The sequence below is a fragment of the Crocodylus porosus genome, unplaced genomic scaffold, assembly GCF_001723895.1.
Source record: "Crocodylus porosus isolate Cpor-Errol unplaced genomic scaffold, CroPor_comp1, whole genome shotgun sequence".
NCBI classification, from domain to species: domain Eukaryota; kingdom Metazoa; phylum Chordata; order Crocodylia; family Crocodylidae; genus Crocodylus; species Crocodylus porosus.
In genome coordinates, this window is record NW_017728947.1 from 68,012,810 (window position 1) to 68,033,235 (window position 20,426).

Consider the following 20,426-nt stretch of genomic DNA (forward strand, 5'->3'; position numbering starts at 1 on the left):
CTGTTTTCATTTTGCAAATGAGGGCTTGCTCATGATTTTTTGTCCAAAAAGGCATTAGTTACCCATCAACCCCCACCAGTTGTAATTTGTGACTCTGTTGTCATGCTTCACTTCAAGGAATTTAAGCATTCAAATGATGCTGCACTGCTCTGAGATCCTACAGAATGGAAGGTTCTAAGTGCTAACTCTTGCTTCTTGAAGATTTTAAATTTCTAAAACTCAATTTAGTTTTTAATAGAATGCCTTCATTTTCAAAATGGTTAAAATAGAGGGGTGTAAGTTTGTAGCCATGGTGGTCTAAGGCCATAGGCAGACATGGTTCTTTGGGTGAATCTGGTATCTTTTATTAGACCAACTTAACTAATATTTAAGTAATATTTAAGTTGGTTTTAATATTAAAACTTAAAGAATACTTAAATAATATTTAAGTTGGTCTAATAGAAAATATAAGATTCGTTTAAAGAACCTGGTCTGTTAAAGGTACACCAATATACTGATCCCATATCGGATTGGCACTAATAAAAGGAAAATCGACATCATCAGCTATTGGCTTTTTTTAGTGGTGTAACCAACCGATAACATCACCGATAAATGCCATGTGCATGCACACAGCTACACACACACAGCCAGGAATACAGCTCCGCAGTTTAGACAGAAGCATCCTGCCGGTAAGTCTGTGAAGGGGATGGGCATGGGGGGACAGATCAAGGCCCCCACAGTGAGGTAGGGGCAGGCACTGCCCAGTCAGGGCAATGAATGGGACCCCAGGGCTGAAGCAGGATGGAGCCATGGGCAGTTCATCATGGGGGAGCAGGGATGTGGCTCCCTGCTGCTGCACGCATCCCCAGAGGAGACATGGGGGGATTTGTGCGTAGGGCACAGGCAGGCTGCCTGCTGCAGAGATTTAATCACATGGGGAGTGGGGCTGCAGGAAGGATCCATGGGTGAGGAGGTGACATGCATGGGAATAAGGCAGTCACCACCTTCCTCATCAAGGGCCAGAGCAGGCAGGAGGCGTGTGTTTATAAATGCAAAACAAACATAAACCTTTATATATGTCAACAGTTTAAAGTGTCCTGCACTATTACTAAATATCAGTTATCAGATTGGCATTGACCGATATGGCTGGGTAATCATCGGCTATCAGTATTAGCCAAGAAAATCTTTATCAATGCACCCTTCTATAAAAACAACATGCTGATTTCAGCTCTATTCAAAACACATGGAAGAATGACCATTCAAAGGAAAACACTGTCCTTACTATATCTAAATTGTACTTCACTGTGGCATTTAAGCACCAGATAGACAAGTAAAAGGTGGAACTGATAGTCTAGAAAGGCCCCTTTTAATCTTCATAATTATTCTAGGCATTTTTTCTTTTTCTTTTCAACCTCTTCATCAGCAGAAAGCCATTTTACCAAAGGGTTGGCTAGTCTGAGATAACAGACACAAACACCAGGTAATAATACACAATTTTTAACACTAAAAAACCCCACCCCAATCACTGAACACTACAAAACCTTCTTAGATAATAGTGAAATGAGCGAATAACTGTGCACTGCTGGATAGCTAAGTACCCAAAATTACAGAATTAGTTTAAAAATAAAAAATGCATGCAGTATTTCACAGTGCTGACCATTTTGTGAAAATATAAATTTGAAATGGCTTCACTATTCACAAGAGATTAGGTCACAAGGTTATGTAAATTATCCAAAGCAAATACTGATAAAGTCTTTAACCTTTACCCCAACATTCTGTATGTGTTGATCTTTTACTGGGGAAAAAAAAAAAAATCATCTATAGCTATGTAAAGCTCTTCTCTCTCTCTTTTTTTTTTTTTTTTACTAGTACTTTTCTGCATTCAGCTATAAAACCATCTCTCTCTTTACTAGGAGTCCAAACAGTTTGGAGCATTAAAAAAAAGGCATTAAAAACATCTAAAACTTTCTAAAATCGCTCTCCTATATGTCAGTGGTTTTCAAACAGTGTTCTGGAACCCTGGGGTTCCAGGAAGAAACTGGAAGTAACAGCAGAGTGGGCCAGGAGGTACTGCCAGACCAGGTCACCTAGCTCTGTCAGCTCACAGCAGAGGAAGTGACATGAAGGGATTCCATGACTTTAGAAAGCTTGAAAACCACTATTGTATGTAATGTCATCATTTTAAAGTCAAGTATCTTGGGACATACCCAAGCTAGAAGTCATGTATATCCCACTGAACACCTAGGATTCTCCCTTTTCCAATGCTGTATACTGTAGCATTCACATTTCCATCCATGATGCATAATAAAATGTCAGGCCTTAAAAGACAATCTGCAAAGGGAAAAATATCTGGTTTGTGACTTTTTTTGTTCTTTTCATGTAAAAGGAAGGTCTGAAAAGTCTCTTGTCCCTTCCTACTCTGCTGTCCCTACAAAACAGCATGAAGCACAACTGCCCTAAATCAAAATCTCATCCCTTAACCAAGAGAACAGAAATATTTCAACAACAAACAAACGTTCTCCCAAATGTTTTTCAGGCATTTAATAAAAGTTTGAAAACACCTACTTAAACTGATTTAGAGCAAACGATTTATTTCCCTTGCCTCTGATATTAACATAGTTGCCTCCTAACATCAGAACATCTTCCAGGAAAAGTTAGGCTGAGGGCAGGGTACAATAGACAAGGTATGAATTAATCTTTAAGGCCTAATGAACCTACAAATTATTCTTACAGCAGAGCACAGTACACGTAAAAACTACTGAACATACTTTGGAGTACCAGAATTAATTAAAAGAACCATACTTTACTCCTTAAAGTTATACCAGAAAAAGTGTCTAAGATGCACCATAACTTTTAAAAGTTAGTCCAAAATATCTTTGGATTTAAATCAGTGACCTGATTGAATGCTCCACCTTAAAAGTGTAGCAAAAACTTTAGAAGATTGTATTTAATGTCCTCCCCATGCATTTCTGACATCTAGGTACACTTGGCACATTACTTCAGTGTTAAGTGTTTTAAAGAAGTTTCTGAAAGGTAAGTGGAGTCAAACCATTTAACAGATGTTTGGTAAATGTAAACTTTGTTAAACATCAACAACTGAAGCAGGGCTGCATACTGGATCCTACATTGTTTAACATTTACTTCCTGCTTCAACACACGTTCCGTGATGCTGGAGAGGACTTTTAACATTGCAAGGTTCAAAGCTAATAGGAAGGTGAAGGAGATCATCATAAGGGACCTGTTGTTTGCAGGTCATACAGTCCTTATGACTCACACTGTTGATGCCTTACAAAATCTCATTACCAAGTTCTCGGACTCAAGCAAAAACTTTGGGATAGCAATAAGGTTAAAAAAGACTCTTTTCATGCATCAAGGCTCTTCAGAACCAGTTCCAGATATTGCCTTAGACGGTACTTATCTGGATGCTACTGGTTGACCAATCTTTCTCCCTTGGCTCTACTGTTACCAGTAATTGATCTTGATGCCGAGCTCGCTAGTAGAACTGGTAAAGAATGCCAAGAACTTTGACCTTTTGCAAGACATAGCCAGGAACAATAACAAACTGTCAACTACGGTGAAAATGTGTACAAGACACGCATCTTATCTGCTCTTCTGTATAGCTCAGGTGACCTACGCCAAACGTACTCAAAAGACTAAACAGCTTTCGTATCAAATACCTGTGCAGAATTCTTTGAATAAGATGACAAGATGGAGACAAATGTGGAAGTGTTAAATCGTGCTGGTATCATGGGAACATTGATGAGTAAGAACAGACTGAGGTGGCTTGGTCACATTTAGGGCCCTGAGAAATCATGGATTTCTTGTAGAAAATTTGCAGCACATGCACAGGCAAAGTATCATTTTTCACAGAATATTCATATAACTAACCAGTAGTTCCATGAATACTCTGTGAAAAATGATACTTTGCCTGCGCACGTACTGCACACACAGCAGGCACTGTAAGTGGATGGGGAAAATATTATCTGGGGGGGGAGGCTGAGCCCCGCCTGACCCTCCCTCCCTCCAGGCTGCTGTGGGGCCTAGCGCACACTGTGGCTGTACACAGCAGCGGAGAAACAATTGCACGTCAAGTGCCAGCAGGTACTGCAGGATGGCAGTGTCATGATGCTGCTGAGGTAGCTTGCTGTAAAGAAAAGTTTGGGGGGGCTATGCCCCGTTAGCCCTGGCCTCCCACCACCTATGGCAGGCATACACATATACCACCCCCCTCCCCCACAACAGTCCCCAAGCCCTGGCCCTCCAAACCCCCTCCCCTCCCCACCCCACCTCCATACACTTACCCTCATTACGCCGCCTGGCTGCATCCTGGCCATGTCCCCAACAGCCACTTGCAGGCTGGAACACTGCAAAAGTCTGGGTTCCCCCCTGCAGGCTGGAATGCTGCCAGCCTGCAAAGGGAAACCTGCATTTTCACACAGTTTTCTGGCACAGGTTCATGACCCTTAAAAATCATGGTGTGGGGCTAATTTCATGGTACCTGTGCAATCATGATTTCCTCAGGGTACTAGTCATGTCAAGCAAATGCCGTGTCACAAGACCCTGAAGAATGTGCTGTACTCTGAAGCCCATGAAAGGTCTAGCGAGGCAGACCACTGTCCACATTTGGGGATGCTTGCAAAGATGACTTAGCTTCCTTTAGAAGCTCTGTGGATGATTGGGAAAGGAGTGCAGAAAGCTGCTCTGATCAGTAGAATCATCTTGCAGATGGAGTGAGGCATCTATCTACAACTGGTCAGAAGACTTATCCTCAAATCTTCTGCTGACTCAGTCTCAGTGTTCACTTCAGCTTTTACAGAATGTTCCAGCTGGCTTGCCTAACAATACCAACGTTGTTAACTTTGCTATGTCATACAGGAGTGGTGACTTCCTCTTCCCCTGTGACTCCCATTCAAGATTCTGAAGGGGTTATGTTACTTTATAAAGCCCCACTGCCTGGGGTTACCTTCAAAACTGCTCTCCTTATCCAAGTACCACTCTAACCACCAATCAATCAATCAATCCAGTTATTTGGGTTAACACAGCTAATCATTTCAAGACAAAAATGCAGGAAGGTGTTAACTATGCAATATACTCCTCTTGTTTTTCTCTCAGAACAAAAACACAGCAATCGCTACATTTAAAGAAAGGCTGGACTGGATGAATCTCAAATCTAAAGAAGCAACAGCAATGAATAACCTGTTCTCATTAAAATTTTTTCAGTTTAATTTAACAACCCTCTGCTTTCTCTGTGAAATGTTGGTAGTGGTTTTAAAATGTAATTAAGATTTAAGTACACTCAGCGAATTGAAGTGCTAGAAATATGGGGGGGAAAGAGGGGCACAGAAGCGTTTGTGAAAGTATTTCTAGGTAGAAATGTCTACAAACATGTTCCTATATTTTCTAGTAAGAAAACCTGAGTCTAGCTGAAAAGGTTTCAGCTAGAATTTATTCAATAAGAAGATACTTTTTCTCCATCCACCCTCCCTTCATCAGCTTGGGCCAGATATAATAATAGTTTGGTTTTGTTTTTTTTAAAGGATGCTAAAGGCCCAAACACCAGTAAGTCACTGAACCTGACCACCTGTATAACACATGGAATTTCTGTCAGCTACCTTGTACTGTGCCCATTAAGTTCCATCTTAATTTAATGACATCAAGAAATGAGAAAACAGTCACCATTTCCTCTGGCAGTTTGTTCTAATAGTTAATTATTCTCAAAGCTAAAAAAGTGTTCCTTATTTACAGTGTAGGTATGTCATATCTCTAGCCATTGTTCTCATCATACCTTTCTCCATTAGGTTAAATAACTCTGGTCACTAATTTTTCCCCTTATACTTTAAGGCATTTTCTAATCCTTAAATTATTTTTATAGATGTCTTCTGCATCATCTGCAATATTTCAACATCATTTTGAAAATGTTGACACACAAGTCAAATGCCATATTCTAGTACTGAATGCACCATCATAAACAAACCAAAAATATTTCCATTAATACATGGAAGGATCATGTTAGCCCCCCCCCCCCATTTTAAACACTGCTTGGTACTGGGAGCTTATATTCAGGCATTTGGCCACTAGAACCCCAAAATCCATTTCTGAGACACTGCTTTCCACGGACATCTGTGTTCCTAGATGTATGACCTTTCACTTTGCTGTATGAGGGAAGGGTATTTTGATCCCTTTGAAAAGCCATTCATCTTTGCCAATTTTTATTTATTCAGCAAACAAAATACCGAAATCATCCTAATTTTTTTGGAACTAGCGATGCAAAACCCTCTAAACTTTTAGAGAAATCATCTAACCTGCTAAGAGAAGTTATGTAGTTCCCAAAGTCCCTGACATTTTAAGCATAATCACACTCTAACCTAGTAACAAAACAAATACTGCTCTATGGACAAGTCGAATTAAAATTTTAAAAACGTGGTACAAATGTTAGCACTTCAGGAAGCAGGTTCCACCAGTAGCATATATTTTGGCATTTACTTGATTTAAGTATATCTAGGAACAATAAGCTTCTAGTTTTGGGGGGGTTTTCTCCACAATAACAGTAGAGGTCCCAACTAAGATTATTGTTCCATTGTGGTAAGTAGCCTACAATAAGGATAAAGAACTGCTCTTGTCACTTGGAGTTTACACTGAACAGGTAGGAAGGATCAGAAAGGTAAAAATGACACCTGATCAGTAGCAAAGCCAGGAATACATTATTTATTATTTGTATTCCTTCAGTGCCAAGGAGCCCAAAACACAGACAGACCATAAGCCAATTTTGCTTGGGGCTTTTCAAAAAGATGGTCCCTACCACTAATAATTTAGATAAACACAGAATAAACAAAGATAGACATAGATAGGGGAATATAAGGAGACATACCTCATCATTATCATAAGGCAATGATCTCATCACAACCAACAGCTTAATCATTATCAAAATGGTAGACAACTGAAAAATTATAAGTATCCAAGAAAGGTGTTTGAAGAAGCTATTCTGAAAAAGGTTGTGAGATAACCTTGTGAAAGTTTATAGACTGCTCCTTCCAAACAAGAGGCAGGGTGATAGAAAGCACATTCTTAGTTCTTTTAAAAGTTAAGAGAATTATAAGGGCTGAGATCAGTACTCTATCCACCATACCATGTTCAGAAAAACAGTTCATCAGACGTGTATTATTCACACGTAATGCGCTTTAGAAAGAAACAAAATAACCTGTATTTATATTAAAACTAGAAACGATCATATACTCATATTAGGGAATATGAACACATAGTAAGCATCTAGTTTTAAAACTCCATTCCCGCCCCATTTAAGTCCATAAGTAGTGCTGCCAACAGCAAATCAAGTTGTCTATGGAAATACAGCTAAGTATAAAACAGTCAATCAATTAAAAATACATACTATGAAGTGTTGTATCGGAAGAACTCACAGGCAGTTTGAGGTAAAAAAAATGGTCTCTGCATTTTCCATTCTTGGCCTTGTCCCACGGCATAAAAAGTGTCTCAAGTGCTTCTTTAAGTTATACCACTTATCAAGACAGTAGGAGCTAATGATCGCTGAGGTACAAGAAACCTCTAAATCATACTACATATGTGACAGCCAAAATAAATGTGTTAAAGCTCTGAAGTGAAATATTCCAATTCTAGAATCCAACCTTTTACACCTCTGCTTCGGTATAAAACACCAGCTGTTGTTTCTGAGGACCACAAGTTGACTGAGCTTACATGAGGTACCAGGGCTGAATGTCGTCAGTCATGGCTTTGGGCAAAACTAATCAAAAGGGCAGGCCAAATTTTTTTCTTGAACTGAACCAATTAGAAGGCTTTTAGAGCAGCTGTTTGAAGCTCTTCAGGCATTTGGAACTTTAGAAGTAGGCCCAGTATATGTAGCTCAATGGGCAGAGCATACCCTATGGTCAAAAAGCACAGACTGTCACCAGAGTTATGGCCATTACACATAAGCTTTTCTATACAAGTCCAATTGTATTATCTTGATATACATAGGATTATGCTTACCTGTACCAATCCTCCCATACTGCTGAAAAAGGGTTTACCTTGAATCCAGGAAAATGTATTTTGAACTCTGATTTTTACTCCTGACTAAACCAATGTTACTTGGAAAAAAATAAGCACTCACATCCTAGTTAGTACTGGAATGGTAGAGAGCTGAAACAAAGTCTGCTTAGGTTTACACCAGAAACTCTTCTGATAGATCCTGGGGCTGATCACATAAAATCAGGCCACTTACTAATTTCTAGAAGATACCTTTTCAGAGAATCAACAGACTGGCATGAATGAAGGCAGGTGGCGGCATTATCCCAACCCCAGGTCAGCAGGCTCAGAACAAAAATTCTCGAGCAGCTTAGGTTTCTTTCAGAACAGCAGCAGAAGATATCAAGACAAGACTTCCAACACAGGCTATGCTGTCAGCCTGCACTTAATAAACATCGGACCAAACTCTGCCGCTCCATCATGCTTCTCAAGGAAGAGAGCTACCAGAGAACTTCTGTGAGAGAACTGAGATTTCATAAACCACCTCCTACAGCCTAAGGGCGAGTGGGGGGAAAAGCAGGAGGCACAGGGGAGGGTAGAGAAGATAAAGAGAAAGGGATTATTTCTCTCTCCCCAAGTTTAGCACCATGTATTTCCATCTGCACCGGAGCCAATAAGAACAAGGAAAGATTTCATCCGAAATGTTCAGTGAGAGGAATCTGTAAAATAAGTAGGCGTCACATACCCAAAACTAAGGAGGTGAGTACATTACATAGTATAGACGCACCACATAGGTGAGCAAGTGAACAGTTGTGAAGAGTGGCAGAAGAGTATATGCTGTTGCTGTGATCCATTTTTTTTTTAGTGACCAGACAAAATTACATAGGGTGGGACAAAACATGCATCTTCACCTGCCATACACATTCTTTTTTAATCTGCATTTATGCAGTATAAATTTACTTTCGCAGTACTCCAAAACAAGAGCTCCTCAACATGGACGCTGCAATGTACTCCCTCTTACATGTATACAGGCAGTCCTCAGACTTACAACAGAATTGGTTCCTGAAAACCATATCTTAAGTTGAAACACTAACTCAGAACCTATTTTCCCATAGGAAACAAAGTTATAAATGGGGAATTGGTTCCTGAACCAAGGCCCAATACCCTATTTTCACCAAATATAACCCAGAATTTCATAATCAATTATAGATGAGTAATATAGCTACATTTATGTATTTATATTGGAAATAGCAATCATATTGATTTGGAAGGACTTCTTTGAGGGGACTTTGCTGGATTTTTTGAAGGGTTCTTGGCTGGAGTCTTCTTAGGAGTCTTGGCTGGAGGTTTTTCTGGAGTCTTGTCTGCTTTCTTAAAGAAAGTGTCCAAGGAAGTTTGGAAGATGCTCTCCAGGGAGATGGGCAACATAGTGAACTCCTTCACTGGCATGGCTTGGCGTCAGATCAAGTGTTATCAAGTTGAAACTGACATCAGAAAGTTGAAACAGGGTGTCAATTTATAAACATTAAGTGCAAAACGTTGCAACTCGAAATGTTGTAAGTTGAGGACTGCCTGCATATCAAACACACAATTTGCTTAACTGCAAAAATACAAATCCAGTCCCAGTTTGTTATTCATTGTTTACATTGTAACAAACATTGATTATATCAGTTAAATATACACACCACTTTAGGACTTAATTTCAATGCAAACCTCGTGGAACTGACTAGAGCAGTGGTTCTCAGCACAGCTTCACAGATGTTAGGGTCTGGAAGGGACCTTACAAGATCATCGGGTCCAGCCCCCCAAATTAACAACAGATGTCCAGCTTTTTCATGAAAATATCTCACTTTCTTTATAAAAGCAGCCTACAGGTTCTTATGGTCCTTAATAGATTTAGTTCCCCAACCGCTGAAGGGGGCAGGGAAGAGCCGTGATATAGAACAATATTAAGTGACTTGCCCATGGTGATGCAGGGAGCCTTTGCAGAGCTGGACTAGCACCCAGACCACTCAACCACCCATCTTCCTCTCCCTCTGGGTTTGTGCAGATTCCTTTGAAAGGAAAAATCGGCCTTGTTGGGTGCTCTTTCAGATGGCAAAAGATCTGCTGATGGAGGTCTGAGCTCCATGCAAGCTCTCAGGTTCTCTCATCTGTTAAGCGAGATGCTTGCAAAGGGGGAGAGAGCAAACGCAGTTTCTTTCTCCACCATTTAGTTCAGTGGCAGGAAAGCAACAAGCGGTATGCGGCACCCAACCCAACTATGTTGGGCTCCCTGCAGCTTTGGCATGTACCTGGCAGGTCTCTCTTCCTTTATCTGCCTGGTTTGCATCACAATTTCTTGTCCAAGGTCTGGCTGTTCAGGAGCAGCTTTGAATACTGATGCAGCAGCAAGAAGGAGCCTGGGTTTCCAATGCCACGGTGATCAGAGCAAATCCAGGGAGGGGGGCTGTCATCTCTTTCTCTCTCCTTGCCCAGAGCAAGTGAGAGCATTTCTTTGGATCAAGAGTCAAAGGCCAGGGACCCCCTTGCTTCTGGCGGCAAAGCCCTCGGTTGTGCTACCCAGCAATCCTCACGGCCACATGTGCTTGCACAGCCATTCATCAGCCAGTGAGTCAGACTCAGGACCAGAGCTGAGATCGTTTTGGGTTTCATCTACCAGCCCCTAATGCTTCCCTGTAGCCTCAAGAGCAAAGTCTTTTTTGGTCACACCTTACCAATCCCTGAGCTATCCAGTCCTGGTGCCCTATCGCCCTCCTGGGATGCTGATTATTTCTGTGCCCTCCGGCAGAGCTTAGAGGTTGGTGCTCTTCTGCATTCGACACCACAATGACACACAGGTAGTAAGTTCCTTGAGATCCTTTCAAGAGTGCTTTGCAATGTCAGCTCTGCTAGATGTTCAAGCATGATTTACAAGATAAAACCAGAGATTTCAAAGAGGAACTCATAGCATTAAAAAAACTGCCCTACAGAAAAATTGCCTTACAGCTACAGAAAAAAGTTCATGCAGGAGAACTGCTCTACTACTCCTCTATAATACCCACCCACAAAAAAAAGATACACAGGCTGCTTACCTTGTCTCTCCACCTTAAATTAAGTGTAAAAAGTTTACTACAGGTTTTTTCTATAGTTAATGAGCACTGTTATACTTTTGTAGTAGCTTCATAGTAGCTAGGGTCAAGACAGACCTGAACAAATCATCTAGCATGACCCCCTGACACAGGCAGGAATGAATGCTGGGTTCACAAGACCCCAGACAGGTGATCATCCAACCTCCTCTTCAATTTGCCCAAGGTAGGGGCGAGGACCATTTCCCTGGGAAGCTGGTTCCAGATTTCGGCCACCCTAACCGTAAAAAATTGCCTTCTGATCTCTAACTTAAACCTATTCTCCATCAGCTTATTACCATTGTTCCTCATCACCCCAGGTGGTGCTGAGGAGTTCCAGCATATATAAAGAGTTCCAGTAAGTGCACAGCCTTTTTACATTCTAGGGCAGAGGTCAGCAACATTTTTGGGCAGAGTGCCAAAAACACAATCAACCTTGACTTGTAAAATGTTGGCATGCAAGGGGCAAACAGCGGGGGAGCCACAAGGGGCCTGTTCTTTGTTGCAGTAGCGCAGCCCTGGCCCCTTCCTTGAGGTACAAGTGCCAAGCAAAATGCCTTCAGCTGCCACACAGTGGCACGTGAGCCAGGGGTTGCCTAGCCCTGTTCTAAGGGCTATGCATTTAAACAGTGCATGATATTCCTAAATAAAAGTTATTTATTTATAAAGCAGAGTAAGTATTCCAGAATAAAAGTTACTTTTATTCCAAAATACACCATCTGTGCCAGGAATTTATTTTGATACAGTTATTGCATAACACACCAATCAATTTCCCTATAAAGATGAGCCCTCAGTTTTCTAATACCTATGAAGTACAGGTTTATCTTATACTCAAGACTACATATAGTAAGAAATTCAATTCAAGTGAATATAGGTAAAGTACTAAAACTCAAAGAACTAAGAAAGATGTAAATAAAAAATAGCGATAGCAAAGAAATAAAGAGTTAAAGAGGATAGTGGAATCTAGAAACAGAAGATACCACATTGTGGTTGCGCACAGGGATCCTGGCTTTCTGTTTAAAAAATGCAAATTATCTGATTCAAAGACACAATGCAAATTCTGAGAGAGAGAGAGAATTCTAAAATTATAAAAGCCTATGTCTGTCTGTCCGTAACGCTTTATTCATACTCTGACTGGCTGACAGAAATAGCCAATAAGAGTGCTCCAAGCATAAGGGAGTGCCATCATGATTCCGAAGCCACAATGAGGACTAGACAGAGGATGGGGAAGCTGCCATCCTTGAGTCCCCTACCCAGCTCCCTGCAAGGAGCAGAAGAGCAGCAGCATGGGGCGTTAGATGGCAACACTCCATCCCAGCACCACCCCATTCATTCTTGACAGGCAATTGGCACATATATATTATATGCCAAAAATTATAATATAAGATATATGCGCCAACTGCCCGTCAAGAATGATGGGGGGAGGAGGGGCCAGGATGGAGTGCTGCCATGCTACCGCTGTTCTGCCTCTTGCAGGAAGCAGGGTAGGGGATCTGAGGCCAGCAGCTCCCCCCCCCTCCGTCCAGTCCTCGGCACACTCCAGTCTCTTATTCACATATATGCGAGCGAGAGAGATTGATTGGTGGAAAATCTGAGCTTCCTCTGCCCCCTTCACTCACCAGGACATGGGTCTAGATGTGGCTGTCCAAATGCTGGTAAAAAACTGGCCCTGGGAGCCATCTGCAGGATCAAAGTAGTTTGGCAGCAGGGGTTGGGGGGGGGGAGCTTGACAAGATCAGAGAGCCTCTCTGATCTCACCAACCACCCCGCTGCAGACAACCCCCCAGACTACCCCCCAGCCTCCACAGACAATGCTAGCCAGCCATCCTGATCCCTACAATATCCCCCCTCCCAGCTCACCCAATCCTCCCTACCCTGATTTACGTTCAATCAAGGGCCATTTTTACCCAGATCTAACCCCCTGAACTGATAGGCATAACATCTATACAAAGCCTTAATTAAAAGATTCACCAAGTACTAACATTACAAGCTATGTGAACAGTTAAAATACAACCTTTTAAAATTTATTTATGCTAAATCATCTTCATATATTTAAAGAAATGTGCCATTTCACATTTCATACTTAACCTTAGGGACAAACTGAGGTGAAAAATCCAGTGATTGCTTCTTCATTAAATGGATAATTCTTCCTAACTCTGTAAAGGAGTAACCTGTGTTGGGAACATAAATATTTTAACTGAGTTTCCAGGAGAAAGATCCATCAGGGTAAACAAAGTTTGCCCATGTCTCTCACAAGAAAGGAGGAGTTCCATCCCTTAATAAGCAGATTCCCAGAGTTTTACAAGAGGTCATTTACTCCTGGCTTTGCTGACAACACGAGCTTCTACAGAATCCATGGGACAGGGGCTCCAGCAACTGAATAACCAAAAAATAATAAACAAACAAACCCTTAAGTGGATTATCCAAACTTCAGAAGGGAAACAAACTTAAATCTGTATAACTTGCACTGGAATCCCCAATTGGCTTGGCAAAACAGAAGATTATAAAACAAAAGCTGTACTTAATCTTACACTAAACATGCTGAGAGTATATTTATCCATAAAATAATGACTTAAGCAGCTTTTAAAGTATACATGCCCACAATTTTAGATTTGGTAACATTACTACATACAGGTTGTGCATCAGCATTTCAGCTATAATAAAATATATAATAGTTTATGTGCCTAAGATCTAAGATGGCATCACCCACAAATGCCAAAGAAACAGAGCTGTTCCCAAACAAGGATGGCAACTGCCTTTATGCAATTTGCTTCTGGATAGATTATATTACATTTATTCTTCACTTGTTTTGAAGGCAACCTTGAAAGTTACTATAACTTTATGTCTCTTGTGTCCAAAATTATACCTTTTATTAGACCAACTGGAAAATGACAAGAAAATTGTCCTTTTCTGCAAGCTTTCGGGATCAAAGTCCCTTCATCAGGCTCTGGGAAAAGTGTAGATGGTACAAGACGATAAAAAGTCCCCATAGGTAAAAAATAAACTTCATTTTTGTAACCAAGAGTTCCAGTTTTTTGTATGTCTTTTTGTCTCAGACCAACGCAGCTACCAAGTACCCCCCTATAATATTATGTTACATTTTAGAAGAGAGATACTAAGACTTAGCAACAGGTCTAGTTAAATAATTTCGTTCATACTTACTGTCTCAAAAACCAGCCCAACAGAATTCAGCAAATATTTAATGAATTTTGTTTTCACATGCTGCCAGTTCTATAAAATTATGTTATAGCAGGGGTGTCAAACCCAGTGGACTTTTGCCCAAGCTCTGGCTAGTGGTCAGATTTCCTGCACCAGCAGCCAGCACACCAGAGAGAGCAGAACCGTTGGCAGAAGCCCTGCCACTGTAGCCAAAGCTGGGACAAAAGACGCAGCTCAGCAAGCTCTAGCCACAGTGGTGCAGCTTCTTACCATGAGGCTGCTGGGAGCTGCCTGCCTCCCACTGACTCAGTCAGGGTGCTAGCTACTGCTAGAAGCAGGAAAGTGCTCCCTGTGGTGCTGCTGAGACTGCCAGTGCCCCGACTGTCACTGGGAAGGTGGCCACCACCAGGGGAAGCCCTGCCACTGCAGCCAGAGCAACAGTTTTGGTCACCAGAAAGGGGCATCTGCCCACAGTGCTAATATAACTGCCCACCCATGTTGCTTGGGTTGAGACTTCCACTGTCACCCCTTCTCTCCTGCCTTTGTAACATTCAAGACTCCCTGCACCCGCGCCAGGTGAGAGGAGCAGCAGGTTAAAGTCCCCCTCTCCCACCTGGTCTTGAGGTATGAAGTAGAAGGAGCAGCAGGACAAACCCCCACTGCTTTTCACTCCTTGGACTCTGGTCTGAGAAGCAGGCAGGGGGATCTGAGAAAGAGATAGGACTCACAGTGCTACTCCTTCCACCTGAGGAAGAACTGAAGAAATGCAGCAATGGGGCAAACCCACCACCCATTCCACATGCCCAGGACTCTGGTGTGAGAAGCAGGCAAGGGCTTTGCCCTGCTATGCCAGGTATACCCTCTCTGAGGCTGGTTCCCTGCTAGCCCGCTTCCACTTGTCCCTGGAGGGTCTGGAGAAGAGGCAAGGAGAAGCCAGTAGGGAACAGGGCCATGATTGACAGTCAGCTCCCAGTGCCCTGGAATCAAGCAAAGGGAGCAAAAGGGCAACTGTAGTGTGAGAAACAGGGAGAAGATAGCGCTGCTCTGTACTGCTCAGAAGCCAAGTAGAGGAAACACCACAGCAAAGCTTCTCACACAGGGAACTCAGGTGTAAAAACAAAGGGAAGCAGCTGGTAGCAGCTCCCATTCCTTCCCAGGCACAGGACAGGTAGGAGCAGCTGCCCCTCACTGCCTCCTAAGCTTTCTCCAGGCTATTGTGACCCTGGTCTTAAGGAGTCTGTCCCCAGGAGGAGTTAAAACTGGATGAAAGCATGCAGACATTTAGTCGGGGGGGGGGGGAGAAAACTCTCCTGGGGATGATGGGATGATTCAACCCTGATTAGTCCTGGGTTATTTTTCTCCCATTGTTGCCACCTTTGCTCCAGAAGAAAAGGCACAAACTTCTTCACACTTCTAGTTTCTACAAGAAGAACAGTGATTCTCCTGCCAGATACCTGAAGTCTGTTTACACCCCTCTTCACCTCCCTCTCTCCCAGGTCAGCATGCTGGCCGCCATCATGGGAAACTCTACCACCAGTGGCAGACCTTCTGCCCATGGCACAGCAGAGCTAGAGTGCAGCCTGTTGACACCTGATAAAAGGAAATGAGGCCCTCCAACCAATTTGAGTTTGACACCCCTGCAGTATAGCACACAACAGACATGCACACATGTGCAACAATTCAATCCCTAAAACAAATACCACATAGAAAAATCAGTTTAGCTCTGTTCAATAGTAACAAAACAGCAACTACAGTATGTTTTAGGTAAAAGCTTTAAGAGGTATTTTCTCAGTCAATGATACCCTTGCTACTTCCTTTACTGTCCATGTGACACTAAAGAATAAAGTTACTGCTTGTCAAAAAGTAGACAGTAGTATTAAAACACCTCTTCACCTACTTCCTTTCCTACTGGAAAATTCTTTAGCACCCTCAAGATGCATCTGGTTTCCCAATGTTTCCCTGTTCAAGTCTGCAACAGACCAAAGACAGGTGTGTGCAGCAACATACTGCAGGAAGTGAATATTGCTACATTTGGTAAGTGTTGAAACCTGGTGTTGCAGCATTGGGTATTTGCATTCTGAAAATAAGTCATATCTAACTCATGTACATTTGTGATTATTTTATCTGATATCATCAAAAACACACCCATAAAAGATTACCTACCTAGACAATTTATATGGAGATATGCTACCCTAATGAGCGATTTTCAAGTACTCAATTTTTCTAGCTTGAAAGAACTGTGTCGATCCATGTTTTTAAAATGTCTTTGTCCCACTTAAGTTAACATACTGCAATCTTTACTAGGTTCTCATCCTCATATTTTAATAATCCTTTCAGTAACAAATAGTTATTTGATGAAAAAGGTACATCAATAAATGACAAACAAAAACATCTCATTTTCCTCTTTATGTGAAATAAATGTAGTAGCAACATGCCTACAACATTCTTGAAGAACTTGAAGGGCACATCCACGTGAATATTTTACCATAAAAACATCTGGGTTTGCAAAGGACTTTTTCAAATAACATATGATCTCAACTGTGCAACAGCAATCATTTTAGAGAATACAAAATACAGCTGAGGGTATACTGACCAAAACATTCATCATTCTGGAGAACTAAACAATGCACAACATCCTAATAAGTTTCTCTAAAATATATTTAAAATACATTGAAAGAGTGCTTTCATGTATTACTTGTCCTTTGTAAGCCAACCAGAAACACTAGCTACCATTAGTCAAAGTACTTTTAAGTATTTTTCTCAACCAAAATTGAAAATTAAGTTAAACTCAGTATCTCCAGGTTTGTATGTTGAATTTATATACACACACACGGAAAGTGAAAGGTAAGGGAATACATTTCCATTTCAAACATCCATGTGATTTAGACCCCAATTCTGCATAAGCACATGGAACTGAGACCCCAAATGTATCTGGGATTTGCAAGTTGCAGGGTTAGGACCTTAAAGTTTGCATGTTTTTTAATTCTTTTTCCCCTGAACACAACTGTGTAAATTTCCTCTCTCTGAACCTGGCTTCTTTCTGGGCATCATCCCCCCACCACACACTTTAAAAAAAGGCAGTTTTCTTAAATAGAAGGAAAAGTTGCAGTAGCACACATTCCTTGTTTTAAATGTGCTACAGCCCATAATCAAGGGCTTGATACAAAGTCCCATCATAATCCATCAACGTTAAGTTGGCCAAAAGGGACTGAATTCTGTCTCAAAATTGTCTCATGACTATATTTGTAATGATGTAATATGGTTACACTTGCAGCAATGTGCTTTCTTCAGTTTACAGTGTATAGCCACTTGAAAGCATGAGAAGGTTTACACCCTGAGAAAATAAAATGGTCTTAATATAGTAACAGTAACTGTCAGTAGTTAAGGAAATTTCAGTGTTATTCAGCATTATAATGTGAGAAAGATTTACTGTACTTTAGTACTACTTTAGCACTTATTTTAACATTTGTGTGTGTAATCAACTGCTCTGCATAAGTAAGTATGATAAATGCAAGTGCAACCGCACACCGTTACGTGAAATTATATATCCATATATCCATCATTCAGATACAAACTTAACTGAAGTTATTCCTGCATCTCAGTCCTCTAATACTGCTTAAGGTAAAGAGACTGTAACAGCACCGTGTGACCAAAAGACTGCAACACCAAACATAAGCACTGGACACAATATTTTTAAAATTAAATCTTGCATTCCAGTATCCATCAGATCAAATGGGCCAGATTAATATATAGTATAGTTACAAAAAGGAGTGGGTTATTACAGGTAGCCTCCTCTCCATTTACCAGTATATATCTCCACATTCTCTGTCATTTGCAAAGCATCCCCCATTCATGCACTTTTATTTGTACAGAAGAAAATGGAGAAGAACTCATTAGTTTCATTCTAGGAGTAAGAAAACGCCTGCATTCTTAGAAAGAAAAGATGACAGCAATAAACTGACTCTCCTACACAGGTCAGTAACATACTCTGATCTCACAACAGTACTTGTTTTTCATTCATTTCTATGAAGTGTCATTTTCAAAGAAACATGGATAACGAGTTAATTAAAATCGGAAAGAATCTGTAATAACTGAGAGTGTCTGTAGGATAAACTGAAATGTCAGAAGAAGGGAACCACACAATCAAGAGTGGCCAAGAACCTAATTTTCATGTGTCAGTATTAAATACAAGACCTCAGTCTTTCAAAGACTATTGCAGGTGGCTTAATTTTACGTAGGTGAGTAACCTCATCAGCCTGAAAGGTCAAAAGGGTCTGCACAACTAGGGACCAAAAAAAGATAGTGTTGCTATTTACAGCAAAAACTGGAGCTTTACCATGTTATGACATGAGCCCCACTACAATGTTAAAATAGTGGTTTATAAATATAACGCCCCCCACCTTCAACAGAATATATGTAGATTTCTGTAACACACAACAACCAAGATCTAGAAGTCAAGCATAAGAATCAATAGCCACATGTTTTCACTCTGATCATGTTTGCAGGAAGTTAGACCACAAATTTATAGTTATAAAATTGTATCACACGCCATACTCCACCTCAGGGGTGTCAAACATGTGGCCCACAGAGCTGTTCCATCAAGACCCCTGGCCAGAGAATCTGGGGGTGTGGGTGGCAGTGGGCATGGCTGCAACAGGATCCAGGATCCTGTGGCACTGATGGATATGGCAATGGGTGGCAGAAGGGCAAGAGAGTGCTGACTGACCCTTGACTGGCCTAAGGGCAAGCGGCTTCTCCATTGCCAAAGTAGCCACAGTGGATGCTGCCACCATATGCCCATGCCAAATCTGACCCATGAGGAGCCCTGTGATCTGAATCCAGCTCCAAGCACAAGGCGAGTCTGACATCCCTCCTCTAACACAGTACATACAAAAGGCAAATATTTTAGAAAAAGTAACTGCTTAACTGGAGCAAGCAATTATTTTGTATTGAAATATAGCATTAGCACTACTGAAACACAGGAAACAAGAGGCACAAGTAAGTGCCCTGCCACTGTCCCAAGTTAGTCCTACTTCAAGAACTGAGTTAATGCCGACCAAACTGGCTCCGGAAGCAACTGGGTCCCAAAATTCATTTCACTTACAGTCTTTGTTGTAACTGGGCAGTGGGTGCTGTTTTTATTATTACTTCAGCAATACTAAATCAAGAGTACAAACTACACAATGCACCCATTATACTAGAGCTGAGAAATCTGGTGACAAGAACTACTGCTTTGAAATTGACTGTGATTTATAAAGCATTTCAATCAGCACTGCAATATGCTCTAATTAGAAGGGAGCAGGGTTGGATTTTTCTTAAAACTGCAAATTTCTGACCTATTGCTGCAAGACAAACACATCTACATACAATTATACACAGAAGAACCTTAAGCTTGTCTCATTGCAAAGAGAAAACTGTGTTTCATTGGGACACCCTGCTCTCTCTCTATTTTCCCCTCAATGAAAATGATTTTTATGCACTTTTAAAGGGGAGTCCAAATCTGCCCCCACCCCCTCCAGGACCAGACTGGGAACTCGGACAGCAATCAGCAGCGCTATTTCCACGTGCCCAAGTCATGAGGCAGGTAATGCCTTCCCCTCACTCCAAGGAAAGATGAGAAACTGTCTCCCTCTGCTGGAACCAGACTCGGGGGGTTCACAAGGGCCAGTGCCATGGGCCAACTGCTGACAGTGGGCCGGAGACAGCCCCAGGGGTGAAAGCCCCCTCGTCTCTCCCCCGCCCGGGGGCAGCCGCTGTCCCGGGGACTCCCCAGAACCTTCCCCTTCCTTGCGGGGGGGGGGGGAGGGAAGGCCTCCCGGCCGCGGCCCCCAGAGCCCCAGCGTCATTATGCTCGGGGCGAGGCCCGCAGCTGTCACGGCGCGGGAGGCGGGGGCGCTGCCCGGGCCTGCAGGCGGGGCGCGGGCCGGGAGCCGGCAGCCCAGGCGGGCGCCATGCTAGCAACCAAAATGGCTGTCCCGGGCACAGCAGCCCCGCGCAGGCCGTGAGGGGCCAGGCCGGACGCGCCACCAGGTACCGCGCCGCGCCGCTCCCCGCGTACCTGCAGCTCGGCCCGCTCCACCTCCCAGTGCGCGCGCTCCATCTCGAAGCGCGCCCACTCGTGCTGGATGTAGTGCAGGATGCCGGGGATGGTGTAGTGCTGCGGCCGCGACAGCTCCGCGGCGCCCGCCGCCTCCTGCCCCGCCG

General features: G+C 42.4%; 2 protein-coding genes across 2 annotated transcripts in view; one reads left to right on the plus strand and one right to left on the minus strand.

Moving 5' to 3' along the window:
• Positions 1 to 20,421, minus strand: part of STRN3 (striatin 3) — a gene marked incomplete at its 5' end in the record, with an annotated part of 118,248 nt that extends 97,827 nt beyond the window's left edge. Inside the window, one exon of the mRNA XM_019551123.1 lies at positions 20,281 to 20,421. Within this exon, the coding sequence (XP_019406668.1) occupies positions 20,281 to 20,421 (141 nt within the window). The remainder of the gene's footprint in view (positions 1 to 20,280) is intronic.
• The window catches only part of AP4S1 (adaptor related protein complex 4 sigma 1 subunit), a 38,683-nt gene continuing 38,401 nt past the window's right edge, over positions 20,145 to 20,426 (plus strand). The window contains exon 1 of the mRNA XM_019551235.1: positions 20,145 to 20,252. The gene's annotated coding sequence lies outside the window, so the exon portion shown is untranslated. The remainder of the gene's footprint in view (positions 20,253 to 20,426) is intronic.